This window comes from Nicotiana sylvestris, chromosome 5, assembly GCF_000393655.2.
Source record: "Nicotiana sylvestris chromosome 5, ASM39365v2, whole genome shotgun sequence".
NCBI classification, from domain to species: Eukaryota; Viridiplantae; Streptophyta; class Magnoliopsida; order Solanales; family Solanaceae; genus Nicotiana; species Nicotiana sylvestris.
Genome location: NC_091061.1, coordinates 175975152 through 176003073, shown reverse-complemented (window position 1 = coordinate 176003073; position 27922 = coordinate 175975152). Strand labels below are relative to the sequence as shown.

At 36.1% G+C, this 27922-nt stretch overlaps 3 protein-coding genes across 3 annotated transcripts; 2 read left to right on the top strand and 1 right to left on the bottom strand.

Annotated features, from left to right (window-relative positions):
- The first annotated feature begins 750 nt into the window (after nt 1–750).
- On the top strand, nt 751–2411 carry LOC138869697 (uncharacterized). Its single transcript, XM_070147338.1, has 2 exons — nt 751–1201; nt 1783–2411. Exons 1-2 carry the CDS (start codon nt 751–753, stop codon nt 2409–2411), a joined length of 1080 nt encoding a protein of 359 aa, XP_070003439.1.
- A 7930-nt stretch (nt 2412–10341) lies between these two features.
- Nucleotides 10342–12305, top strand: LOC104214617 (8-hydroxygeraniol dehydrogenase-like). The gene is made up of 3 exons (XM_009764315.2): nt 10342–10524; nt 10670–10786; nt 11658–12305. Exons 1-3 carry the CDS (start codon nt 10427–10429, stop codon nt 11887–11889), a joined length of 447 nt encoding a protein of 148 aa, XP_009762617.1. The 5' UTR covers nt 10342–10426; the 3' UTR covers nt 11890–12305.
- A 5329-nt stretch (nt 12306–17634) lies between these two features.
- Nucleotides 17635–20520, bottom strand: LOC138869696 (protein PXR1-like). The gene is made up of 4 exons (XM_070147337.1): nt 20421–20520; nt 19203–19253; nt 18539–18737; nt 17635–18187 (listed from the first exon to the last, which is right to left on the bottom strand). Exons 1-4 carry the CDS (start codon nt 20518–20520, stop codon nt 17635–17637), a joined length of 903 nt encoding a protein of 300 aa, XP_070003438.1.
- Nucleotides 20521–27922: the final 7402 nt, after the last annotated feature.

Sequence of the window (27922 nt, the reverse complement as noted above, 5' to 3'; positions counted from 1 at the left end):
ACCCGGTACGGGCATTATGAGTTTCTGGTGATGTCATTTGGGTTGACAAATGCCCCAACAACATTTATAGATTTGATGAATTGGGTGTTCAAGCCCTATCTGGATTCCTTCATGATTGTTTTTATTGATGATGTCTTGATTTACTCCTGCAACCGAGAGGAGCATGAGCAGCATCTTCGGATCATTCTTCATACTCTGAGGGACAACCAGTTATATGCTAATTTTTTAAAATATGAGTTTTGGTTAAGTTTAGTTGCTTTCTTGGGTCACATCATATCAGCAGAAGGTATTCATGTGTATCCTAAGAAGATTGAGGCATTCAAGGACTGGCCCAGACCTACATCAGCTATAGAGATCCGGAGTTTCTTGGGATTGGTAGGTTATTACCGTCGGTTTGTGGAGGGGTTTTAATCTATAGTAGCCTCAATGACCAGGTTGTACCATAAGGGTGCCCCATTTAGATGGTCAGACGAGTGTGAGGCGAGCTTTCAGAAGCTCAAGACAGCTTTGACTACGGCGTCAGTGTTGGTGTTGCCCATAAGTTCAGGGGCCTATACGGTATATTGTGAAGCATCTTGCATTGGACTTAGTGCAGTATTGATGCAGGGTGGCAAGGTTATTGCATATGCTTCATGGCAATTGAATATTTACGAGAAGAATCATCTAGTTCATGACTTGGAGCTAGCAGCCATTGTACACGCGCTGAAGATTTGGAGGCACTATCTATATGGCGTGTCATGTGAGGAGTTCATGGATCATAAGAGTTTGCAGTATTTGTTCAAGCACAAGGAGCTCAATTTGAGGCAGAGAAGGTGGTTGCATCTATTGAAAGACTATGCTATCACCATCATGTATCATCCTGGGAAGGCCAATATGGTGGTCGATGCTTTGAGTAAGAAGTCAGCTAGTATGGGTAGCCTTGCATGTATTTCGGTTGGTGAGAGACCGTTTGCATTAAATGTTCAGGCTTTGGCCAATCAGTACATGAGGTTGGATGTTTCTGAGCCCAATCGTGTTTTAGCTTGTATAGTCGCTCGGTCTTTCTTGTTTGAGCGTATCAGGGAGCGGCAGTATGATGACCCTCATTTGCTTGTCCTTAGGGACATAGTGCAGCACGGTGATGCCAAACAAGTTACTGCTGGAGATGATGGAGTTTTGAGGATACATGGTCGTGTTTGTGTGCGTAATGTGGATGTGCTACGTGAGTTGATTCTAGAGGAGGCCCACAGTTCCCGATATTCTATTCATCTAGGTGCCGCTAAGATGTTTAGGACTTGTGGAAGAATTATTGTTGGAGGAGGATGAAGAAGGATATTGCTGCATATATAGCTTGGTGTTTAAATTGTCAGCAAGTAAAGTGCGAGCATCAGAGGCCCGGTGGTTTGCTTCAGAAGATAGAGATTCCTGAGTGGAAGTGGGAACATATTACCATGGATTTCATTATTGGACTCCCACGGACTCAGAGGAAGTTCAATGCGATTTGGGTCATTGTGGATAGGCTGACCAAGTCAGCGCATTTCATTCCTGTGGCAGTTTCCTATTCTTTGAAGCGGTTGGCAAAGATTTGCATCTGTGAGATCGTTCGTCTTCATGGTGTGCCCGTGTCTATCATTTCTGATTGAGGTAAAAAGTTTACCTCATATTTATGGAGGGCCATACAGCGTGAGTTGGGTAAGCGGCTCGAGTTGAGCACATCATTTCACTCTGAAACGGATGGGAAGTCCGAGCGTACTATTCAGATCTTAGAGAATATGTTTTGCGCCTGTGTTATTGACTTTTGAGGTTCTTGGGATCAGTTTTTTCCATTAGCAGAGTTTGCCTACAACAACAGTTATCAGTCGAGCATCCAGATGGCTCCCTATGAGGCATTATATGGTAGATGGTATCGATTACATGTTAGGTGGTTTGAGCCCGGGGAGGCTCCGTTATTGGGTACATATTTAGTGCAGGATGCCTTGTATAAGGTTAAGACCATTCATAATAGACTTCGTATAGCTCAGTCCAGGCAAAAGAGTTATGCCGACCGTATGGTTCGTGATGTGGCATTCATGGTCGGAGAGAGAGTTCTGCTTCGGACATCACCCATGAAGTGTGTGATGCGGTTTGGGAAGAAGGGAAAGTTGAGCCCTAGGTTCATCGGGCCTTTTGAGATTCTTGATCAAGTGGGAGAAGTGGCCTACAGACTTGCATTGCCACTAGGCTTATCAGCGGTACATGTAGTGTTTCATGTATCCATGCTTCAGAAGTATCACAGCGATCCATCCCACGTGTTGGATTTCAGCACTGTCCAGTTGGACAATGATCTGACCTACGAGGGGGAGCTGGTAGCCATTTTAGATCTGCAGGTTCGCCAGTTGAGATCGAAAGATTTATCCTTCAGTTCGTATCCAGTGGAGAGGTCAGCCTGTTGAGGCAGCGACCTAGTAGTCCGAGTCCGATATATGGAGCAGATATCCCTATCTTTTCACCGGCTCAGGTACTTTTCTATGTCTGTTCGAGGATGAACAATTATTTTAGAGGTGGAGAATGTGATGACCGAAAAGGTCATCTTATGTTTTAGAACTTGATTCCGTGTTCCGAGGCTGTAGAAACCTCATTTATCTCTCCTCGATTTGCATGCGCTATTCGGGGAAAGCCTTTATGTGAAAAAATTGATGAAATAATAATTATTGACCTAAATTGTTGATTTTAGTTAACTTCGGTCAATATTTTAAGTAAACGGATTTGGACCTGCGTTTTGACGGTCTCGGTGGGTCTGTAGTAAAATATGGTACCTGGGCGTATGCCCGGAATCGAATTCCGAGGTCCCTAGCCCGAGAAATAAATTTTTTGATGAAATTTGTAAGACTGAAATTATAATGGTTTTAAGAAATTGGTTAATATTTGATCTCATGGTATCGTGTCCGTATTTTGGTTCCGGATCCCGGTATAGGTCTGTTATGATAGTTATACCTTATCTGTGAAATTTTGTGGGAAACGGAACTGATTTAATGTGATTCGGACCTTTGGTTGAGGAAATAGAAGTTTTGAAACTTTCTTGAGAATTTCATGCAAATTGGTGCTAAATTCAAAGTTCTAGGTGTTATTTTAGCGATTTGATCGCGCGAGCAAGTTCGTATGATATTTTAATACTTCTGTGCATGCTTGGTTTGGAACCCCGAGGGCTAGGGTGAGTTTCGGATAGGCTACAAAATGATTTTGACTTAAGAAATTTTGCTGGTATGCTTCAGGTCTGCAGACTTCGCATTTGCAAAGTCTGGCTCGCAAATGCGAGGAAGAAGTTTCTCATTTGCGAGTTGAAGAGCTGGGAGGGGACCTTTGCAATTGCAAATCTTAAGATCGTAATTGCGATAAGCAGAGGCCGCATTTGCAAACAACTGTTCGCATTTGCAATGGTAGCAGGTCCTAGACATTTTTCGCATTTGCGAAGAGATGTTCGAATTTGCGGGGTGTGATACCTGCAACTGTTCAACAACAATTTTGGACGGGATTTTTTATTCATTCTCCCATTTTTCAAAACCTAAACCTCAAGAGGCGATTTGCCAAAGATCATTTCTTCCCCAAATCATAGGATAATGAATCCTAGCTCATTTCTTTTAATCTTTTACTTCTTTTTACAAGATTTCATCCTAGAATCTAGGGTTTTTCATGGTGGAATTGGGGATTTTTGGGTAAAACTTAGGAATTTCAAAATTTGGGAATTAAGACCTTAAATTGAGGTCGGATTCCAAAACCAATTGTATATCCGGGCTCGAGGTAAAAATGGGTAATTGAGTTTTGGTTCGAATTTCGGGTTTTGATTAATCTGGCCCGGGATCGCTTTTTGACTTTCGGGGGAAATGTTGGAAAAATTATAATTATATATTGGAATTGATTTCTTTAGCAATAATTGATGTTATTAAGTTAATTATGACTAGATACGAATAGATTGGAGGTGGAATCTAGAGGAATAGCGGTAATTGAGCGTTGAGCTGGCCGTTGGATCGAGGTAAGTGTTGTATCTAACTTTGACTTGAGGGATTAGGGATCCCTGACTTATTTGCTATGTGAAAATCCATGTGTGTGGCGTATAGGTGAAGTGACGAGTACCTATGTGCCGCCAAATTATCTGTTTAGCCTGTTCCCTTCCCCGTTCCTAATATATTGTCTTTTTGCCTTAAGTGCTACATGTTTATTGGTGTTTTCATGTTTAATTGCTTCCTGTTAGATGTTGTTTTCTTTATTGAATGTATTAAGTATTCTGTAGATTTATCGTATTACATTATTGGCTTAAGATGGTTTATCGGTGGTTCATGGTATATTTTGGTTGGTCTCGTTGTTTAGTATTAATTGAGTGAAGTTTCATAATTGTATAGTCTTCAGTTTGCTTTGGTTTAAGACATATTGTGGAGGGTTTTGAGTTAAATTATGAAATTCATGTTCTTATTGTATGATTGAAACTGATATGGTGGGATCGGGTTGCACGCAGCAACATGAGGAATAAATGTGATATATATTAAGGAGGAATAATGGTGAAATGTGATTGTCTGGTGGGTTTGGGTTGCGCACTGCAACAGGAGGAATAAGAGTGATATATTGAGGAGTAATAAAGGTGTATTATTGTTGTACGGTGGGATCGGGTTGCGCGACGCAACAGGAGTAATAAGGGTGGATTGATACGGAGTAATAAGGGTGAATGTTCATATTGTACTGATTATATGGTGGGATCGTGATGCGCGCCACATAAGTTTGTTGTTTATGTATTCTTTTTCTGCTATGAATTTATTTTGTGGTTTGTAACCCTCTTAAGGATCAGATATAGCTGGGTACTGATAAGATATTTGAGTTTCGCAGGCCCTTGCGTCACCTCCTATGTTCTACATTCCTGTTTCCTTTTCTTTTGAAACATATGTAATTTCTTTCAGACTAATGTTTGTAGATATTCATAGTATGTTCGTGGATTTTGACACCAGTTTTTGAGTGGTAACAGTTTCGGTATTGTTAATAGTTTATAGACAACTGGTTAATTATGTACTTCCGTATTTATTTCAGCTTGATTTAACTTTGTTAATTTTAGTTTGTGAAATGTAAAGGAAAAAGGTGAATAAAACTCTAACATTAGCTTGCCTAGCGAGTGCGATGTTAGGCGTCATCACAGTCCCAATGGTGAAAATTCCGGGTCGTGACAATATCTTATCCCCATTTAATTTTACATTTTTAAATTTTTTTTATTTGAAAACAATGACTATGATTCAACTGTGTATTGCTTTTTTGGGGTTAAATTTGTAATAAATCTTAACTGAAACTCCATCATTTGAGCCAAATAAAAAAAGTTTTATCCAAAATAATGGAGTACCGACAGTGTATTTCTTGTTATTTTTTCTTAGACAAATGACTATTTATTTTAATTGTATATTCTTATTTTCGAGTCAAATTAGTAAAAAGAAGTTGGTTGGCGCTCCATTATTTTTTGCCTAATAAAATATGTACAACTAAAATAATGAAGTTGTAATTGTATACTTTATTTTTATTTTTCCTTTACATGTAATAATTATTTATTTCAACTGTGTATTTTTTTGGGAGAAAAAATATGTAAATATACTTGCTTAAAGCTCCATTATTTTTTGTCAAAGAAAAAGTTTTAAGCAATATAATGCAATACAAACTACGGAATATTTCTTTTTATATATCTTTTAGATGCACCAACTATTTATTTTAATTGTATATTTCTTCTTTTTCAGATATATTTGTCAACGTTTAAATTGAAATTTTATCATTTAAACCAAATAAAATAGATATATTTAGTTGGTAGATGAAAACTAACCTATTAAAATTTTAAGAATATTTAAAATGGAGAAGGACACTTCCGTTGCCGATCGCCTTGCTCGCATGAAACTCAAGTACGTTCCTTTTTTCCTTGAATATTCTTTCTAGTCTTTGTACCAAATCGTTTAAAACCCTCTTGGGCTTTATTACTTCAATCCCTAACAAGTCGGGGTGGTTATATTAATTTTTCAATATTTATTGTGTTCCATTTGGTAAATTGCCTTAACAATATTGTGTGCAGCTACATGAAGGAGGAGATGAGGGCAATGTTGATGGAATTCTCTTGGTATGTTTCTCTCACTTCTTTTTTATATTTACTAGAAGCAGATTCAAAATTTAGTGACTTCGGGTGTCACTGTCTTTAATGGGAACTAACCACTAACGAAAGAGATTGAATTAGGGTGCACATTTAGTCGATTCAATATTTTAAATTAATTTTATTTGATGTACACAATTTTTGGTCCTAATTATTTGGACTTCTAATGTGACAAATCAAATAAGGAAAATTCTGATCAACAATGTTTTAGTTGATTTCAAAGTGTTAAATATTAGGAAATAATTGTGTGATTATTTTGCCAGTGTGAATTCTATTTTAAAAGAGTAAAAAAAGGGAACGATATTTTGTTAAGAGCCTTCGCGCTTTTAATATAGTATATAGATTACTGAAAACTTTCTTTTTAAAGAATAATTTTAGGCAGAGAAGAAAATGAAACAATAAAGAAAAGAAGCATGCATGCTTAACTAAAAACTCTATGAAGGACAAGTGAGGCTTGCTCAGTTGGTAAAAGTACCTCCACCTACGATCGTTAGGTTCTGGGTTCGAGTCACCATGGAGGGGAAGTGTGGAAACACTATAGATCCTCCTAATTTGGGAGGAAGAAAAAACTATATGAAGGAGCAAGCAGGAATTGAACACGGGCCTTTCGGTTAAAGGTGCACGCGTTGACTACTAAGCTAATGTGCCCACTTGTGCACGAGTTCACACATGCTTATTCAAAAACATAATAAAAATATATATGTGTTATATATAATTTAGGAAGAGGAGCATAGGCTCACGTGAACCCATCGCCTTCCATATAGATCCGTCCTTGTCCTAATTAACTTATAGAGGAATATAATTACCTTTTATTTTTTTCCCTTTTTGATATATATATATATATATATATATATATATATATATATTCGAATCCTATTAAAAAAAATAGGTCATATGATTATTTGTGTCACAATCCAAGCTCATGACACGTATTATTCGATTTGATCCAATAAATTTCACGGACTTATTTTCCGACTACGCCAGCTTTAAGCCCAAAAGCGCGTGTATCATAAGAATTTATAATATATTTTATAAAACTTCTCACTTTTCTCTTATTCTGTGTTTCGTCAAACGCGATCATACACGGACCCCATGCATATATATATATATATTAAAAGCACGAAGGCCCTTAGCGAAATGTCGTTCGCCTTTTTTACCCTTTAAAAATAGAGTTTACATTAGACAAAATAGTCATTTAATTATTTTCATAATTTTTAAGGCCTTAGAATCAACTAAAATTATGTTTGTTTATTTATTTTGTTAGTTAAAGTAATGAAAGAAGTTCTCGAATTTTTGGCATTTGAAGTTTAAGTTTATATAGCACTTATTTACTTGCCATTTATATTTAGCATGTTAACCAAGTAAACTAATCAACTAAAAATATGTTTATTTATTTTTTTGTTAGTTAAAGTATGAAAGAAGTCCTCGAATTTTTGGTATTTGAAGTTTAAATATATTGGGCACTTATTTACTTGCCATTTATATTTAGCATATTAACCAAGTAAACTATCAATTGGTTTAGTCTTCGGTTACAATCCGGTACCTTATTGAATTGATACCATAATTAATGATTCGCATACCAGTGATTAATTCCTTGCTACTTAGTGCATTCTACCTTTTTGCCCGGTAATTTACAAAAATAGGTAGGCTATATTAGTATGAAATATACTGAAAATAGAAAAAGATTTTTAACTAACACAGACTCTTTAATGCCAAGATTCAAAAGGATTCTAAGAAAATTCTGAAACAACCCACATCCAAGTAATTCTACGAGTTTTTATCTCAAATATATAAACACGTGGTGGAACTCAAATATGATCGTTTAGAGGATATTAAAATTTCAAGTCATACAGTCATACATCAAGCGCCCAGTAGATGAATTTATTCACCTCTAGCATCTTTTTTTTTTGCTTAAAATCCATCTGTATTTTTCTTTTCTATTTAATTTGTATCCTTTTTGCACTTTTGAATCTCTTTTATCTATTGTGGTCATATGTTTACCGTCACCGTAAGTTCATTGCTTCAAGTGTTTTCTTATTTTGTCCGTAACCTGCTTTGTGTGATATGTTCTTTGTACGTTGTTTGATTTTGTGATTTTTCCTTAAACTGAAACAGGTTAAATTTTTTTCTATATAATTACCATTATTTGTATTTGCTACTAAATTGTCGACATCACCCAAAAGAATGATGGTGAGACCAGCTTTTCAAGTCGCTAATTCGGAGTTGGTTTTTTCTTCTTCTTATAGGATACAACTAAGCTATCTTGGAAATTAGGGAGAACAGAAAGATAAAATAATGCAGATTGTCTGGCATCTGCCATATCTTTTGATTTGTTTGCACAAACATCATAATATAATATGTTGAATTTAATTTCGAAAAATTTGTCAACCACATTGAGCCATTGATGTATAACTTCTTCATGTTTAACTCAATATACGTTGTTACCTTTATACTGGAATAAGACTAAATCCAGGAAGCAGTATTCATGTGGTCAGATTACATGATCAATATTTATCACAAAAGAAATAGAATACTACCGTACAAAAAAAAACTTAAAGAATTTTTTTTTAAAAAAAAAGTAAAAGAAAAGCAGTTTGTAAAATCCACGTTATTCTTCCCAAGAAGTTAATATTTCTTCTTTAGTTTTATAATTTAGTTCAATTTGTTTTACAAGTTGATATTATTAGTAGTTACTTTTATTTTATTGTGATGTATCTAAATTGATAATGAATCATTGTCCTTCACTTATTAAAGCAAAGCTCTCCGCAAATAAATAATTAAGATGTTTTTCTTATTTCTTTTTCTTCTAACAATTTTGTAGGCACATCAAATATTTTATATATGCATATGAAGCAGTGAATATCAACATAAAGAATAAGATTAATGGTTCACCTTTCACATGCTCTCCTGATCCCATATAGTGAGACTTGAATACCATCTCATAGGACGTAATTTATATACTATACTATATTAAAAGTACGAAGGCCCTTAGCGAAATGTCGTTCGCTATTTTTTTCCTCTGTAAGTGCATTTTAAGCTGGATGAAACTGTAAATATTAATAATGTATTTTTGTGGAAGAAAAAATGAAACTGTTTATGACCAAAAAAAAAGGAAAAAGAAGAAGAGAATAAGTGAAATACGACTTCTTCAATTAATATCCATAACAAAAGGTGATTTTCGTAGGTTAAAAAAAGAAAAGAAGAAATAAGGAGGATAAGTAGGAAACATTTAATATCTCTACTAAAGAAAATCAAAAATTTGGTGGGTTCAAAAGGAAAAAATTAAGAGAATAAGTAGGAGATTTACTATAAATGAATATCCCTATTAACAAGCATTAGAAACGTTACCAATTTTCAATGACACTAGGGTTTAGTTTCTCTCAGTTAAAGATTTCATTATTACTCTAAGAGTCAATTTTTTTTGCCTTTTACCTTGTTGTCTTTCGTTATTGATTTCTGTTTTAACTTGAAAAGACTCTTGCTTTGAATTCTCTTTTATGTCCTTTTTATTTTGCCATATGACAAGTTTGATATTTTCATTAGGGTTGCTAAAGTCTTAACCGATTGATTGTGATTCAAACTCCTTTATTGCCTATTAGTGCTTTTGCTTTTATTTACCGTCTTCTTTTATGTTCTTAACTTGGTATTGTCTAATATTTGTGTTTTCTTCCTCCAAGTTTTAGGTTGTCGATTCTAAATCTCATAAGCTTTTGGATCTTTTTAACGAACACAACAAAGTATATCGAGTATATTGAAGTAACTTGTGTTTTTTTCCTCACCAAACGAGATATGAATTACGCCTTAGCATGTGAGCCCCTTAATATTTTTCATTTTACATAATATTATTGTAACATTTGGCAGTTTTTCTTGGTTTAGTTTGTTGTTACTTTTGTTTTTGGTGCTTTTATAGGATTTTGGAAGAATTATTTTTTGCCTAAGTCTTTTTCTTTTTACCATTTAATTCAATTTTTTAAGATAAAAGATTATGTTGGTTAATGCTTTGTGTTAAAAGAGGATTTACGTTTGAAAAAATATCTAAACACTAAAGTAGTCATATTATTATATATATATATTATTTTATTAATACACGCAAAGTTCACGTGCAACACACGTACACTAAAACTGTTATATATACACGTAGCACATTTGTCCCGAGTATATTACGCCACACAGCACACAGATCGAAGGAAGTTTGTCCCTTAGGTGATATCCACAGCCAACCACTCCACTATCTATCTATTTCCTACTGTAATTAATTACTACTCAATTTGTTGTCATCTCTCTAAAAAAACAAAAGTTAAGAAAATGGCAAAACTATATGAGAATGAACACCCAGTAAAGGCCCTTGGATGGGCAGCTAGAGATGCTTCTGGTGTTCTTTCTCCTTTCAACTTTACAAGAAGGTATTATTTGATTCTTTTATCCCAAATTTTAGTTAGCCTTTTTTTTTAGTTAAATTTATTCAGCTTCTCTGTTTTATGAGTGGTGTTATGGCTATAGAAAACTCTAAAATGGGGGTAATTTGGTTTGGATTAATTATGGGTGCAGAGCCACGGGTGAGAAGGATGTGCAGTTCAAAGTTATGTATTGTGGAATTTGTCATTCTGATCTTCAGCAGCTCAAGAATATTGAATGGAGCACTAGCATATATCCAATGGTACCTGGGTTAGTTTCCATTTTCTTACTTTTTAACTATTTATTTGCATTTGAATTTAAGTTGTACGTGTAAAAGATGTGTAATCTAACTTGTGATAACATGGTAATTAACATTTTTATCAGATTATTAATATTTATCGTATAGATTTATCTATTACTATAGGACACATAGCTTTTAGTGACGAGCTTCTGCGACGTCTACTCGCCACCAAAGTCTATATCGCCGGTTGGAGGGGCGTCCTGTGTCACATTATTTACCTTTTGGTGAACTAAGCCGCCACAAAATCTGATTTTCTTATTATTAGCTTTTTGGCGGCGACTAAGCCCGCCGCAAAGGTAAACAAGTGCGTCACAATATAGATTTAAGATAGGTCGTCATATCGGGCGACATTTTTAGTCACTAAAAAGCTTATTTTCCTATAGTGTATAGTTACATTATAATTGATTTATCGTGCAGATATTTTTGACATCGTCAATGCATTGAAATTAAACTCTTGCAAAACATGTACTTTTCCTTTTGTTGCATCTTCTTATAATTGACGTGAAGGTTTCTACTTAAGCCAAATCAAGGTTTATAGGAGAAAATTAAAGTGTCTGTCTTGGCAAATGGTTACGCTAATTCCATTTTAAGAGTTCTTTAATGGAATAGGAAAGATTGAATCGTAATTAAATTTATCAAATTGCAAGATAGATATATTTTCTTTTACTGCAAGATCAATAGCGGATTTATGTCAATTAAGGAAGACATGGTAACTACTAAACTATCTATTTTCATCTTGCAAATTCGAAAGTGCAATTTAATCATATGTTACCCTTTGGATATTATCAATACAGTTCATATCTAATGCGACTGATATTTTGAAATTGTCAATTGTTCCAGATATGGAGCTATTGGTGTGGTAACTGAGATTGGTAGCAAGGTGGAGAAATTTAAGGTTGGTGACAAAGCAGGTGTTGGATGTTTGGTAGGATCATGTCGCAAATGTGAAAACTGTGACAACAATCTAGAGATTTACTGTCCCGATCATATAATAATTGAAGGATTGCATACAGGTGTTCGTAACACGCAGCGGAAGACAATAACAATCCTAGACAGATCTTTTCGTGTTTAAAATTTATTTACATGTCAAAGGTCGGATCTAAGACGTACCTGGTGGAGAGAGTCTCGTTTCAAAATTTCTTCGATAGTGCAAAGACTCTATGCGTATCCACATCAAGACCGATCCTTGCTATCAACTCTTTGATCAATGAAACCCGCGGACAAAATGAACGAGAAATTACTATGCAAAAATTTTCTCAAAACCCTTTAACGTAGTAATAACAAGACAAGAACGACAAATTTCTTGTCTAAAAACGCCTCTCTTGTTTATGACCCTTTTCGATCATCAGTGTTTCTACATACGAAACCTTCGTATATATACTGACATACATCACCTTAATATCCTTTTCCCCAATAGGTTAGGGACATGTTAAGGCGGTGACTTACGTGTAACTCTATTTCAAATTAGGACTTTATAAATCCTTTACATTGCAAAATAGAATCCCATGCCACATGGGATTGAAGTTGCCGTAGTCACTTTATGTCATTCCAATGTTAAATTGGATTTAACACATAACTCTTCATTAATATTTATAAATAAATATTAATTATGAGTATTATATATATATATATACATATATATATATATATATTTATATTTTTAACCAAGAGACATAATTTAATTTTTCTATTCCAAATAGAAAACCTTCAATTTGTTAAAAATATTAATATATCCTCTGCTAGCAAAGAATATAATAATATTTCATTTGGACTAGTAATTAAATTTATTTGAGTAATTAAATTTATTTGAGTAATTAAATTCTATAATTTAATTACCAAGCAATAAAATAATTAATCCTTTAGCAAAGACCAGAATAATCGAATGACCTAAGAAACTCATTTCTTCTTTCATTCAATTGCCCTGACCAAGGTCTTAATTTGGTCGTTTATAATTTATGACAACATGGAGCTTAAACTCATTACCGAGAGTTGACAGATTTTATCTTGATCAATCACTAATTCTACAAGTATTAAATCGCACTCAATATCCTTTCAACTATCGCCCTAGGGCCATAGGTGTCTAGTATTAAAACACAACAAATAACTTGTCAATTACTATGACGATCTCAGGTCAAAGGAAATTCTTACATCACATTCTTCAAGAGAATATCCTATTGATAGTTTATGGTAATTCTAACCATTAGGAATTATTCAATGAGTCAGTTCAATGATCATATCTCTATATACATCATCTATCTATGTGATTTTGTTAATGAGATAAACTAATCTTTATCCGGTAAAGACGAACACATAAATATTGATCTAACCGGATTACTAATGTCCAAATTAATAATCCTACGATCAAGAACAAATTTAAATTAAATTGTAAGAGACATTGCTCTCATTATCATGATCTCTATCACGATGACAAATCTCAAAATTTAATCAAAGACCTTATCAAATTAATCAAACAATTAATAATAATTATAAAGAATATTAAATTCCATATATTTTATATCAAATGACGTTCACAAAATTATGTTCAAATCATCAAATATGATATTGGATCTAGGGCATATCTACATATCCCTAACAATAACATATAATGGTATTTACATTGATGGAACCACCACGTATGGAGGTTACTCCGATATCATGGTAACGGACGAGCACTACGTGGTTCATTGGCCGGAGAACTTGCCAATGGAAGCTGCTCCATTGCTAAATGCTGGAATCACAACTTATAGTCCTTTGAAATATTTTGGACTTGACAAACCTGGAATGCATATTGGTGTTGTTGGTCTTGGTGGCCTTGGCCATATTGCTGTGAAATTTGCCAAGGCATTTGGATCTAAAGTGACTATTATTAGTACATCTGCTAGTAAGAAACAAGAAGCACTTGAGCGTTTAGGTGCAGACTCATTTTTGGTTAGTTGCGACCCTGACCAAATGCAGGTGAATATTATAACTCATGACTTCATACCTCGATCAATCAATAAACTATGCTTCAATCTTAAACGGGAGTTTGATATAAGAATAGTAATTTTCAGTTATACATGTAAGCAGGCTGCAGCGGGCTCACTTGTTGGCATCATTGACACTGTCTATGCAGTTCACCCTCTTCTTCCATTGATTAATTTGTTAAAAACTAATGGGAAGCTTGTAATAGTTGGCACACCAGAAAAACCACTAGAGTTGCCTGTATTTCCCTTGCTTTTAGGTACGTTTCTTGAATCGACTGTTTCTATATATATTAATGCATTTATACAGAAGTTATATAATTTGATAAACAGGAAGGAAGCTAGTGGCTTGAAGTTGCATAGGAGGGATGAAAGAGACTCAAGAGATGGTATATTTCGCGGCAAATCCTAACATCACGCCAGATGTTGAAGTCGTGCCAATGGACTATGTGAATACAGCTATGGAGCGTCTTGCGAAATCGGATGTTAAGTACCGTTTTGTGCTTGACATTGGGAATACATTGAACAAGAGTTAAGCCACTGGACTTCTTGTTGTCACATATCTCTGTATTTTGGGGCAAGAAAACTAGAATTTGGCCGGCCATGTGTGTTTGTTATTCTATTAAGAACCGGATTGCATAATGTATTTTTCCATATATAGGCTTATGATTTTGTTTAGCATGCACCTATTGGTATTTATTTCTTATGTTTTGTGTATCAAAGAAAGGAGTCAGAAGTTTTGACGCTCAAGATTCTTTTGAGCCACAAATCTGCAGAATCAGTAGATCTAAAGGAAATTAAAAAATTAACTAAAAAATCCCCACAGACGGCGTTAAATTATTTGACCAAAAATATCATCTTAGTTTAACCAATTAAATTTAAATGAAAGAGATTTAATCTTAGTTAAAAATAATATCCTAAAGATAACGTTATCGGGCTGTAACAAATAACTAGTATATTTGTCTCGACGATAGTGAGTATAATAAATAATAACATTCAATGATCCAAAAAGGCGAAATATGGCATTAAATAGTAATAAATCTCAATAAATGACATTTAAATAAATAAAACATGTGAGTCACCCGAAAAGGGATGAGATCTGTAGATATTCTTTCTGACAATGATGAATGATTGATGGGCCTTTCAACACTTAGGCTCTTCTTGGATCCAGCGGAAAATGCTAGACAAAAATCTTAGCAAAAATATTATTTTTGTATGTTTGCAATAGGACCATACTCTCTCTATAAAGTCAATGTGTTTTTAAACAATGAATATCCCATGTCCCTTATCATTGTGTCTCTTTCTATTTATAAGGAAGATGTTTCTAGAAAATCCTAATAGTACATGTGCAGAGAATATCGACTAGAATATTCTCCTTTATGTCTTATTTTAGAACTAGCCATTATAATTCTGTCTAAGATGCTCGACCTCGACCTCGACCTTGATCCACGGTAACTTCGCGACTTGATCTGACTCTTCGACCACATCCTTCATTGCTTTGAGGCTATTTCGCCTCGAGGACGATCTTTGTGGGGACCTTACTGAAAGCACGTGGCGGTCGACAAAGGCTATAATAATGCTAAAGTGGCTTACCCATATCAAAGATATCTTTTGGCCCATACAATTCCATTTCAAAAAATTTGGTTTTCTTTTTTGTTTTTGATATTTTATACTTCAATACCGCACAAGGCGGGGATGATTTGTGTGGTATTCAATTTTTTGCGTGCATAGATTATAGAGGGATATGATTCTTCTATGTGTTCCTTTTACTACTTTTGCAGAATAATAAATGCGTAAAGTAAAGAACACAAGTATTTTACATGAAAAATACCTCGCTCAAAACAGCATTTACAAAACTCTTTGTAAACCTAAGGATTACCTCTAATCCCTTTATGGCAACCAGCCTCTAGCTGTTGCGACAACTTCAAGTTAACTCTAACTTGAATATTTCACTCAAAGTACCTAGTACAATTACTTCTAGATAAAGCTAAAAGGTACAATTTAAAACACCTACTACAATGAAACTAGAGTAAAAGACAGATAATTGGAACTAGTTCTTCTATCTGGTTCATGTAGCTTCAGGTTCGCACACTTGAATCACACAAGAATTGTTTGCAAAATGCCCTGCTATTTTACTGTCAACTTAACTTCAGTGTTTGTACGTACCTGTAAAATGAGAACATCCTGCAATTTATAGAGTTAGTTGAATAGGAAATAACTAGAGTTTTAAGGTTATACTCTTCCATAATGGAAGAGTTCTAGTTATCTTCAACTTCTAACTCTTCCCTTATCTCGGTTAGAGTTCTCTCGACTAAGGGGTCCTTCTTCTTATCAATTATGCAACCTTTTTATTCAGGAGATATCAGATATAACCACTTAAGCTTATCTTTTTTACGTGCATGCCATGTGCCCGAATTCTACTTGTGTCTGTGTGCATTGTGTATGGACCTAGTTCATGCTTGAGTTTCTTTGTCAATCATCAAAACAAAGTTTACTCGGGCCAATACATTCCCCCTTTTTGATGATGACAAACTCTATGCTTTTGATAAGCATAAGCCCTATTACAACTCAACTCAACATCAACACAATGCTAGAACACTTTCCATTTTAAAGTCATTAATCGTCAAGGACCAGGTTCATTAGGTTATAAACATCACAGTCCAATGTAAAAAACACAACCTATCTTCCCGCTTTTGGCATTACCGAAAAGTTGTATAATTATGTTAGATAATCATATTTTACTAGATATTACTCATGGCCACTGAGGCTACTTAAAATGCAATTATGGAGTCAAGCATCATATATAAACCTAATGATATTAGCTATCTAAGAAGCATCAACAAATAATTAGATCACAAAAATAGTTGATTAACATTGATACTATCCATCCACAAAGCATAAAGAATAATAAAAATACTAGATCATGAGCAAAAAGAACAAAATCCTATCCAGGTCACTAGTTTTTCTAACTAGACTAGAAAGGTTTCAAGGCTAGGAAGGACCAGGTTCTTGGTTTCTGCCTGAAGTAGCTTCAGCATATCATGAAGAATGCCATCATTCTTCTCTTTCTCCGTCACAAGCTCAGCCCTGAGAGCATCCCTCCCAGTTTCTACTTCAGCCAACCTCTTTTTCAGCCTCTCAATCTCAACATTGTTAGCCCCACTCTCTTGCACCAAGGCTTGCACTTCGTTGTTATAGGTACCTTCTTGGATGAACCAGATTCTTTGGGAGTAGTGTGGACTTCATAGTCACATACAATCAAAGTGTTTTCCCTAAAGTGAGCCTTGCTAGTACCAACTTCCCATTTCTTGAGAGTTACCTTGAAGTGAGTAAGTACAGCCGTGAGAATAAGACCATAGGTTATGACATGAGTTTTGGTGCCAGTTATAACCCTATCAAGAAGTTGGATGATAAACTCAAGCCAGTTGATTTGCCTCCTACTGTCTAGACATTCCATAAGGACTAATTCCATGAATGTGGCAAGGTGCCTTATTTCCTACATGGGTAACCAAATTTTGTTAACAAATTCAAACAACACTTTGTGGGGTAGTTTCATCTCACTTTTGTATACAGCCTTAGGCTGAAGCTCTTCTTCATTGTCACCAAACTTCCTTGTAATGGAAAATGAGGTGGGGAGGTTTTCTAGGCTTGGCCATTTTAACTTTTTGTAGTCATTGTACCCTTCAGCAGGCACTCCTAGAATTTCTCCCAACTCCTTGTCATCAAAGCTCACAGTCACCCCCTCTACCATACTAGTGACTCTACTATTTTTTATCTCACAATTTACTATGAACTCCATAACTCAGTTCTGGAAAGCTTCCATCCATATGAAGGACCTTGTCCTTCCAACCCTGCAGTTATAGTTTTTCCAACAGCATCATCATGCCTTCCTCCTCCAACTCCCTGAGGAGTCTACCTTTCAAGATGGTTCTTTTCCCAAACTTAACTATCTTGTCCTTCTCTGCATTAGGTTCTTCTTTTTCTTCACTGTCTTCTTCCTCCTCAAGTTTCACTTTTCTAGATTTTATGGTAGACTTGGTTCTTCTAGCCAAGGTAGAAGGTTCTGCTGACTTTGTTTTCGACGGAGACTTATTTTTGGAATTCTTGATTTTCTTTGCTTTTGGAGTCACAACCTCCACCTCTTCATCATGAAGGACTAGGTCCATCTCCTCAATTTCAACTGCCTCAACAGGCTCAACCACCTTCTTCTTTCCCTTTGCAATAACTTTTCTTTTACTTTCTTTCAAGGCTTTCAATTTCAGCCTCACTCTGCTTCTTCTGAATCCTTTTAGCTCTTCATCTTGTGGTAGGAGTCTTTTTAGGGATAGAAGATTCAGCCTTCTCTTCTTGTTTTCCCAGGCAGTTCCAGGGATTTTAACTCCTAAACTTTTCTTCCTTTTTGGATTATAGCTGTCAGACACGCATTTCAGTAGATCTTCGAGGGGTTTCAGTCCGAATGGAACAAGTTCTTGAACATACTTCCCCAATCTAACCAACCCCTCAACAGCTTCTCCAGACCCACTTCCCCCTTTTTATCTCATTCTTTCTTCTTCTCTAGTAGATTCCTCACTCCATACTACCACAGCTCATGTTTTTTCTATCAAACCAACAGGAGCGGGTGAAGATTCAGCCACTCCTTTTCCTATTCCTCTCACATCGCCTTGAGCACCCTCACTCCCTTTTTCTTTTTCTTTTTTTTTACCACCCGATTTCCTAGACTCATTTGTTTTAACCCTAGACATAGTTCCTACCAAAACAAACCTATTTTCTATATTTTCAGCAACCTCAGAGATAGTCTCAGATGTAATATTTGGACCAGATATTACTTGCTCCGTTTCAGATGAAACAATTTCTTCCCTCTCATTTGCAAACTTGAAATAATCTTCAAATTTTTGGGCTTCATCTGCCTGATTTGCCTTTAGTTGCTTATTGATTTTCTTGATTTGTTCCCCTTCAGCGACTATTTTGCGAGCAAGCATCTTGAATCTTCCTTTCTTAGTGATAGGTGTGGTTGAAGGAGTGGGTGTGGATTCTTTGGGTGGTGATGAAAGATTTTAAGAGGTGTTAGCCTCTTAAAATGATTATGTGTGTTTAGAAGATGAGAGAAGAGAGAATTGTTTCGCGGTTGTAAATTAGAAGTGAAGCGACAACTAAGGTCAAATAAATTTAAAGAGGGATAATTTGATTGGGTAATGGCAGATTTTTCAAAAGCTCAGGAGTCTAATCAAACTGGGAGTCAGTTTAAAAAGACGTTAAGGACTCTCCCTAGAATCTAAGTACTTATTGCATTTTGGGACTCTCTTTGGGTGAAACTGGTTCATTTTGTAACGGATAAGATCAAGGAGGTTAGGATTAAATGGGAATATCCTTTTGCTTATTATCCAAATATAATTATTCCAAAATACGCAGAGTGGAGAGTACGTACCATGTAATCTTGATGAACCAGGGTCTTCACTGAGAAATCTCTTGTGTAAGTCTGAATTTTCCAAAAAAAGGAAGATAATATCATTAGATATTAATGAGACATTTTAGCACATGGAACAAGAGTATACTAATGAAAGTATGAGACTGAGTAAAATCTAATCTAATTATGTAAAAAATTCACAGATTTTCTAACCAACTTTTGAGTTAGAACTGGTTCCTTTTAGGTGATCTTAATCATCCTTAATTCTAGCATGTTCCTTTCAAAGTGATCTCTACTTAGAGCTTTTATGAAGATGTCAGCTATTTACTTGTCAGTAGCACAAAATTCCACAGTGATTAAACCTTTTTCATAGTTGTTCCTCAAAAAGTGATGTCTAACATCTATGTGCTTAGTTCTTTTGTTATGAACCAGGTTCTTAGTCATACTAATTGCACTAGTGTTATCACAAAAGATAGGGATACATCCTACATCAATTCCAAAGTCCATTAATTGCTGTTTGGTCCCCAAAAATTGAGCACAACATGAGACAGTGGAAATATACTCAACTTTAGCAGTAGATAAGGTCGCAGAAGTTTGCTTTTTGGTAGCCTAAGACACAAGACATGAGCCAAGAAAGTGTGTCATATCTGAGGTGCTCTTTCTATCCACAAGAAAACCTGCATAATCTGCATCCACATATCCCACTAAGTTGAAATTACTATTTTTTGGATACCATAAACAAAGGCCAGTGGAGCCTTTATCTCAATATCCTCTTGACAGCAGTCAACTGAGACTCCTTTGGATTTGTCTGAAATCTAGTACAAAGGCCTACACTGAAAACAATGTCAGGTCTGCTAGCAATGAAATATAATAAAGCTAATCATTCCCTTATACAACTTATGATCAACAGATGAACGGGGTTCATGTACATCCAATTTTGTGGTTGTTTCTATAGGAGTGTCAATTTCTTTTGAATCTTCCATTTTAAACCTTTTAAGAAATATTTTTACATATTTTTGCTGATGGATCATAGTTCTATTTGAATTTTCTTTAATTTGTAGGCCTAAAAAGAAATTAAGCTCACTCATCATACTCATTTCAAATTCACTCCCCGTTAGTTTAGCAAATTCTTTATTTAACTTATCAATAGTTGCTCCAAAGATTATATCATCAACATATATCTGAACTACCAAGAGATTTTTACTCTTTCTTTCAAGAATAATGTATTGTAATTTTTACCTCTCTTGTAGCCATGTTCAAGCAAATATTTTGATGAACTTTCATACCATGCTCTTGGAGCCTGCTTGAGCCCATAAAGTGCCTTGTCAAGCTTGTACATATGATCAGGACATTCATTGCTTTAAAAGCTCGGAGGTTGCTTAACAAACACTTCCTCCTTTAGATAGCCATTGAGGAGGTTACTCTTGACATCCATCTGATGAAGAGTGAATTCAATATAAGCAACAAAGGTTATAAGGAGTCTAATTGCTTACAATCTTGCAATTGGAGCAAAAGTCTCATCATAGTCTGTGCCCTGCTCTTGACTATATCCTTGAACCACCAATCTTTCCTTGTTTATTGTAACTGTTCAATCTTCATCAAGTTTGTTTCTGAAGAACCATTTTGTACCAGTTACTGATTTGTCCTTGGGTTTGGGTGCCAGATGCCAAACATGACTTCTTTTAAATTGGTTGAGTTCATCTTGCATTGCATTCACTCGGTCTGCATCCTACAAAGCCTCAGCAACATTTTTAGATTCAATAAGAGATAGAAAAGCATCAAAAGCACAAAGATTCTTCAAGAAAGATTTGGTTTTGATTCCAGAGGTTGGATTAGTAATTATGTTCCCAATGGGATGAGAACTTTGATACTTGTAAGGTTTCACAACCAGCCGGTTTCCCCTAGATGTTCCTTCAATGTTTTGTTGCTAAAGAACAAGTTCATGGACAGTTCCCTCGAGGTTTGAGGATCAGTTCCTCTTTGTTCAGTTCCCCCTATCAAGTTGCCCTGGGTGAAAGGACATGTTCCATCACCTGTTCCTTCCTCTGGTGAAGCTTCAGTCTGGGCTATGGTTTCATTTGAGTTTCTTACTAGCCCAATTGTTTCATCATCATGTTCATACTTCTCTGAAAGAATGTTAGTTTTGTCAAAAATCACATGTACACTTTCTTCTACACACATAGTTCTTTTGTTATAAATCTTATAAGTTTTACTATGTGAAGAATATTCCAAGAATACTCTCTCATCACTTCTGAGATCAAACTTACCTAGGGAGTCTTTACCATTATTGTGCATAAAGCATTTGCATCCAAATACCCTAAGATGGGATATAGTTGGCTTTATTCCTTTAAGTAACTCATAGGAAGTGTTCTCAACAAGAGGTCTAGTCATGCACCTATTTATGATGTAGTATGCAGTATTCACGGCTTCTGCGCAAAAACTATGGGGCAGTTTACTAGAAAGAAACATAGTCCTAGTCATTTTTTCCAATGTTCTGTTCTTTCTTTCAACTACTCCATTTTGTTGTGGCGTAATAGGAGCAGAAGAATTATGATCTATGTCATGCTCATCACAAAATTTAGCATTCTCGAATTTAGTACCATTATCAAACCTAATTGATGCAAGTTGATTACCTAGTTGTTTTTGAGTTTTTCTAACAAAATAAATGAACATGTCAAATGCTTAATATTTAGATGTTAAAAATAATGCACAAGTAAACATAGAGTAATCATCAGCAAGCACCATAACATATTTCTTACCACCTCTGCTCAATGTTCTCATTGGTCCACAAAGATCCACATGGACCAGTTCCATCGTCCTGCTGGTGCTTACCATTTTCTTGCTTTTGAAAGAGGATCTTATCTGCTTTCCCCTTGCACAAGCCTTACAAACTTTATCTTCCTTGAATTTAATGTTAGGCAGCCCTATCACCAAGTTCTTGGAGACTAGTTTGTTGAGTTGACTTAGACTGGCATGTCCAAGTCTCTTGTTCCAAAGTAGGGGATCATTATCCAATACACTTAAGCAAGTGAGTCCATTATCTGAAAGTGTGGACAGATCCACAACATACATGTAACGACTCGATCGGTCGTTTTCGGAATTTGCACCCCGTTCGGCGGCTTAAGGTCTCGAGAAGCTTCATAATGTGTATTATGACTTGCGTCTATACTTTAGATTGGCTTTCAAATGATTTGAGATTTAATTAAAAGAACAATTCTTATTTTTGAAGCTTAAATGAAAAACGTTCACCGGAATTTGACTTTTATATAGACTACTTCGAAATGGTGTTTTGATAATTTTAATAGCTTTGTATGGTGATTTTGGACTTAGGCGTGCATCCGGATTTGGATTTGGAGGTTCGTAGGATAATTTGATGCATTTTGGCGAAAGTTGAAGCTTTGGACGGTTAAGAGGTTTGACCAGGAGTTAACTTTGCTGATATTTGCTTAGATTGTGAGTTTTGGTGCGCAGGTGCGTGACCACTTCTGCAAGATTCTTGGTCGCTTCTGGGATGTTGGTATAGGTCCTGTTGCATCGCTTCCGCAGAGAGGGGCGCACAGGTGCGAGCTCGCATCTGCGGAAGGTCGATCGCAGATGCGCGATATGTGTTCTAGGTGGTCGTCTGCTTTTGTGGTATTCGTCACGCTTCTACGCAGTCCCAAATGTGATTATTGGATCGTATATGAGCACTGGGTTCTCAATTGAAGGCCGCAAGTGCGGTGTTTTTCTCACAAAATCGAGGCAGCAGACGCGGCATTTTTGTGCACAAATGCGAAGAGCGCTGGGCAGAAAACACATATATCGAGGGTTTGATATTTTCAACATATTTTGAGTTGTAGGCCTCGATTTTGGGAGATTTTCCGTGGGTTTTTCAAGCAACTCATTGGGGTAAGTATTCTCTACACGAATCTTGTTATATTTCATCAATCCATTGTTATTCAATCATTTAATTAGTGAATTAAGTTGGAAAATTGGGAAATTTTTTAGAAATCTTTTAAAATATAAAATAATAATTTGAAGGACGAATTGATATCGGGAATTGATAATTTTCGTATGGTTGAACTCATAACGGAATAAATATTCGAGTTTTCTGAATTTTAATAGGTTCCGAGGAGCGGTCCCAGGGATTTACTTTTGGGTTGACTTTTAGTTCTTGTTAACGGTTGAAGCTTTATTATCCAGAATTGTTTTCTATGAGTTTTATTTATGAATTGAAATTATTTTGGTTAGATTTGAGTCGTCCAAAGTGTGTTTCACTCGAGAAGGTCATTTTAGATTAACGATATAGCTTCTTTGAGGTAAGTATCTTGCCTAACTTTGTGTAGGGGAACTACCCCTTAGGATTCGAGTCTTTTGTGCTAATTGTGTCATGTGAAGGCTGAGTACTAATAACTAGGGATTCTAGCCTATTTTATGCTCTTTTTTGCTTAGGTTTTGGATTAAAAGTGTGTACAACTATTCGCGAAAGCTAACTTATCGTGCTTGTTTGCAGTGTTTGGTCAAAAAGAGACAAGGAAGTCAAAACCAGCTCATAAAGGAGTGAAACCTGCGCAAGTTCAAAGCTGAGTCAAAGGAGCACTGACAACGAAGAAACTTACGCGGACACGAGGGTCCACTGCTGAGGCGGTCTTGTTTACGCTTTCAGCGGTGGCAAAGTTCAGAGAGTGATGTTTTGGGCCTAACAAGTTACCGCTGCCAGCGGTGAAATTGCGTGGCAGTGGTATTTCTAATACGGCAGCGGTCAAGTTATCGCCCTCAGCAAAAGCGAGAATCAGAGAACCAAAAGTGGAGCTAAAAATTGAAAATCGCGGTCCGCGCTTGCTTTTGCGCGGCTCCGGTAGCCATAGCGCTGTAGCGGTCCTTTTTCCGCTGTCAGCAGAACGTCCGTTGGGGCATTTTTGTCCGAAAAATTTAGCAGTGTATAATAGTTCTCTTTCATATTTTTAGATCATCAGTTGTTTTGTAGAGCACGTGAACTGCCTCTTTTTACCTTTTTGAGTAATTTTAGAACTTCTTTAGCAATTAATCTTAGATTTTAATCTTGTAATTACTTTTTATGGCTTATATTTCATCTCCATTTTTGATTTCTTCTTTGATTATGAGTAGCTAAACCGATTAGCTAGGGTTGTGGCCCAACTCAAATGTGCGTATTTAATGGGTCTTCAATTTTAGGGCTTAAATGTTTATGGGTTAATGATATTTAGCTTGATTCATGCTTTAATTGTTGAATTGGTGGTTGCAAACACTGATTTGTGCGTTTTTGACTTAGGCTCTTTTTGAGAAAGAGAGACTAAGTCTACGAAATTCAAGCTAACAAGGAATTGGGGTGCATTCAAGAGATTGATTGCCCAAATTAAAGGGTTAAACCTAGATATAGTAATACCCGACTTGAACCAATCTTGCTTGGTAAACACCCAATTAGGCTTGAGAAAGCCAATTAAGGAAAGTCACTCAAACTACTGAGAGGTATAGAGTGAGTAATTACGTGCAATGGTTAAATCATGATTCTAATTATAACAAGTGTGCCCTAAGTTTTAGATCCGTTATATACCCACCTAGGTGTAAGTCACTTCCCTAGTGCCTTTTTACAAATTGATAAAACCTAACAAAAATATCATAGTTAGCTTATTTTCATTGTTCATTAGTGTTAAAAGTAGAATAGTAACCAAACAAAGCATGATTAGAAGTGCAATTAAGAACATCGCACACTGCTAGATTAGATAGAAACCCAACTCCAAACAAACATTAGCTCTCTGTGGATTCGATCCCGACCTTTCGGGTAAAAGCTGCATCGACCGCTCTTGCCATTCTATAGTGGTATAGGGTTGGCTCCGATCAATTTTTGGCGCTGCTGCCGGGGATCGAACCCGGGTCACCCGCATGACAGGTGGGAATACGTACCACTATACTAAAAAGGTAAAAAGAGGCAGTTCACGTGCTCTACAAAAAAACTAATGACCTAAAAATCCAAAAAAAAAAACTATTTATACACAGCTAAATTTTTCGGACAAAAATGCCCCTACAAAGGTTTCGTTGACAGTGGAAAAAGGACCGCTACAGTGATAAGGCTACCGCGGCCATGCAAAAGCAAGCACGGAACGCGGTCTTCAATTCTTAGCTCCACTTTTGTTTCTTTGATTCTCGCTTCCGCTGAGGGCGGTTAACTTGACCGCTGCTACGCAATTTCACCACGGGCAGCGGTAACTTGTTAGTCCCAAAACATCACTGTCTGAACTTTGCGACCGCTGAGAGCGTAAACAAGACTGCCTCAGCGGTGGACCCTCTGTGTCCGCGTTAGTTTCTTCTTTGTCAGTGCTCCTTTGACTCAGCTTTGAACTTGTGCAGGTTCCACTCCTTTATGAGCTGGTTTTGATTTCTTTGTCACTTTTTGACCAAACACTGCAAACAAGCACAATTAGTTAGCTTTCGGGAATACTTGTACACACTTTTAATCCAAAACATAAGTAAAAATGAGCATAAAATAAGTTAGATTCCCTAGTTATCAACTCCCCCAAACTTAAGCTTTTGCTTGTCCTCAAGCAAACAAAGTAATTCCCACTTGCACAAGATAAAAGAAAGGAAAATTTCAGTTGTGCTAAAGTAACCTCATCAAGAATCAATTGGGACTAACAATTACACTCAACTCAAATGCATTATTAATAATACACAACCTTTTTAGCACCATGGCTATAGTGCGACATAAAAGCATCAAGAGTTGACTCAACTCATCAAAGAAACTCTTTCTATAACATTGGTCATTGTGGATCCTAAACTCATACTCCTCGACTCTCCATATGCAAACCTTACTTTTAGATTGCAGCACTCAGAATGAGGATTGTGAAAAACACACTCATCTCTCTCAAATGAAGGTCACAAGTCCGGCTCTAAGTATCATAAGCTTGTCCCTCATGTGAGTCTCCACTAATGTAAGCTCACTCAACTCAAGATCACATAGGGCTTTTGCGGCAATGTAATGTAGGCTTTTGGTTGAGGGTAGGATATATTGGTCTATGAAGGTTTCATCTTTCCTTAAGCACTTCATTTGCTTCATTTTGGCTCATATTTTCTTAACTCTTTGAGTCATTTACTTCTTCCTTGGGGGTTAGAGAGACACACTATCACTCTTTCTTATTCATATCAATCCTTTTTCTCCTTTCTAATCTTTCCTAGCCTTTTATCTTTTGCTTTTATTGAATCCCTTCATTTCTTCTACATTGTTCACTTTTTTTTTTGACTTTTTGGCTTTTCTTTCGTTTTCTTTTTGCCTTTACTTTTCTTCATTTTTTATCTTATATCACTTTTGCATTCCTCCTCTCTCCCCCCAAACTTATGTTTTTGCCTTGTGCTAAGGAAAGATCGGGTGCCAAGAGAAGATCAATTTAGAACGGATAAAGGCTTGTATCATGGTTATTGAAAGAATAAGGGCTATGGCTCAACGAGGTTGACTAGGGATATCATTCTTGGTAGGCTATGGATGTTTTCAAGTCTCAATTTGGATCAATGTGATCCTATAATCACTTCTCAAGTCGGGCGACACTCAGGATTTCGCCTAGACAAACATTCAGGGAAAGTTCTAGACCTATTGGCACAAGACTTGGACTTGCAAATTAATACCTCACCACACAAGCCATAGGATTGCTAAAGAGACAGACTCAAGGTCCCACAACAACCTTAGCTAAGTTTTAAGCAACACAAATGGTTTTGAGAAACCACTCGATGGTTGTTTAGTCAACACAAGAGTCTCAAGGTCACAACTATCACCATCCTATACAAACCAATTTGTTTTTAATCATAAGGTCAAAGGTAAATGTGTTAGGCCCAAGTGAAGCTTTGCTTGAAGCACTATTACTCACTAACTACTATTTACACAAAAATGAAAAGAAAACAGACTCAAACCCTTAGGGAAGAGCCACCCGATCCACACAAACTCCACCTTTGGAAAGAACCGTGGCATTAAGAAAATCAAAGGCTTATTGATCACAAAAACTTGTAAATTAAGAAGCTACGAACCGAAAAAGAAACTACTAAATGAAATAAGAAGCTATGCTACTAAGGAAACTTGCTAAAGAAGTTATGAAGTAAAATGCGGAAAGTAAACTAAATATGTACAATAGGGGATTTAGACGAATATAAATTAGAGGGAATGAATATATACATGGAAAAGTAGCTTTATATACATACCGATATTGAAAAAATAATGAAAAGTAGAAAAACATAAATAGTAAAGTTATATACATACCAAAAGTATAAAATAAGCATAAAGAAAAATAAAATCATCATTATCAAATCATCAAATCAAAATAGGACCACCCCCTCAAATAAAAACTAGCATTGCACTCAATGCTAAATAACCAAAAATAAGATCAAAAAGAGGGTTAGAGAGTAAAGAAAACTCCCTCGTTAACCACTCTGGTGATCACCCTAGACATGATATTCCTGGCATTGATCGGGAACCCCGCCATTATAGCCGCCACTATAATCTCCCGGGAAATCGGCATGTCACTGTCATGAGTAGTGGGGTCTGGTCTACTACGTACAAAGGTCTCCAACCCATTGCCTCAAAATTTAGGGTGTTCCTCAAGATAGGAACCCCTGCTGCCAACCATACTGGAGTAGTATCTGGGAGGGCAAGTAGTGATGCCAACCACGGGCGAGCTGCCTCATCCATTGCCACCTTCTCTAAGTACATCGACTCATTTTCATCATTGAAACCAAGATAATCATTTAGAGTCTTTTCGTCA

Coding starts and splice junctions, on each gene's coding strand:
- LOC138869697 (XM_070147338.1), top strand. CDS start 751: ATGGATCATAAGAGTTTGCAGTATTTGTTCAAGCACAAGGAGCTCAAT. Junction 1,202..1,782: donor GCGTAATGTGGATGTGCTAC/GTGAGTTGATTC, acceptor TTGACTTTTGAG/GTTCTTGGGATCAGTTTTTT.
- LOC104214617 (XM_009764315.2), top strand. CDS start 10,427: ATGGCAAAACTATATGAGAATGAACACCCAGTAAAGGCCCTTGGATGG. Junction 10,525..10,669: donor CCTTTCAACTTTACAAGAAG/GTATTATTTGAT, acceptor TTATGGGTGCAG/AGCCACGGGTGAGAAGGATG. Junction 10,787..11,657: donor ATATATCCAATGGTACCTGG/GTTAGTTTCCAT, acceptor CAATTGTTCCAG/ATATGGAGCTATTGGTGTGG.
- LOC138869696 (XM_070147337.1), bottom strand. CDS start 20,520: ATGTACAAGCTTGACAAGGCACTTTATGGGCTCAAGCAGGCTCCAAGA. Junction 19,254..20,420: donor TGAACATGGCTACAAGAGAG/GTAAAAATTACA, acceptor TGGAAAATTCAG/ACTTACACAAGAGATTTCTC. Junction 18,738..19,202: donor TGGTTCATCAAGATTACATG/GTACGTACTCTC, acceptor CTCGCAAAATAG/TCGCTGAAGGGGAACAAATC.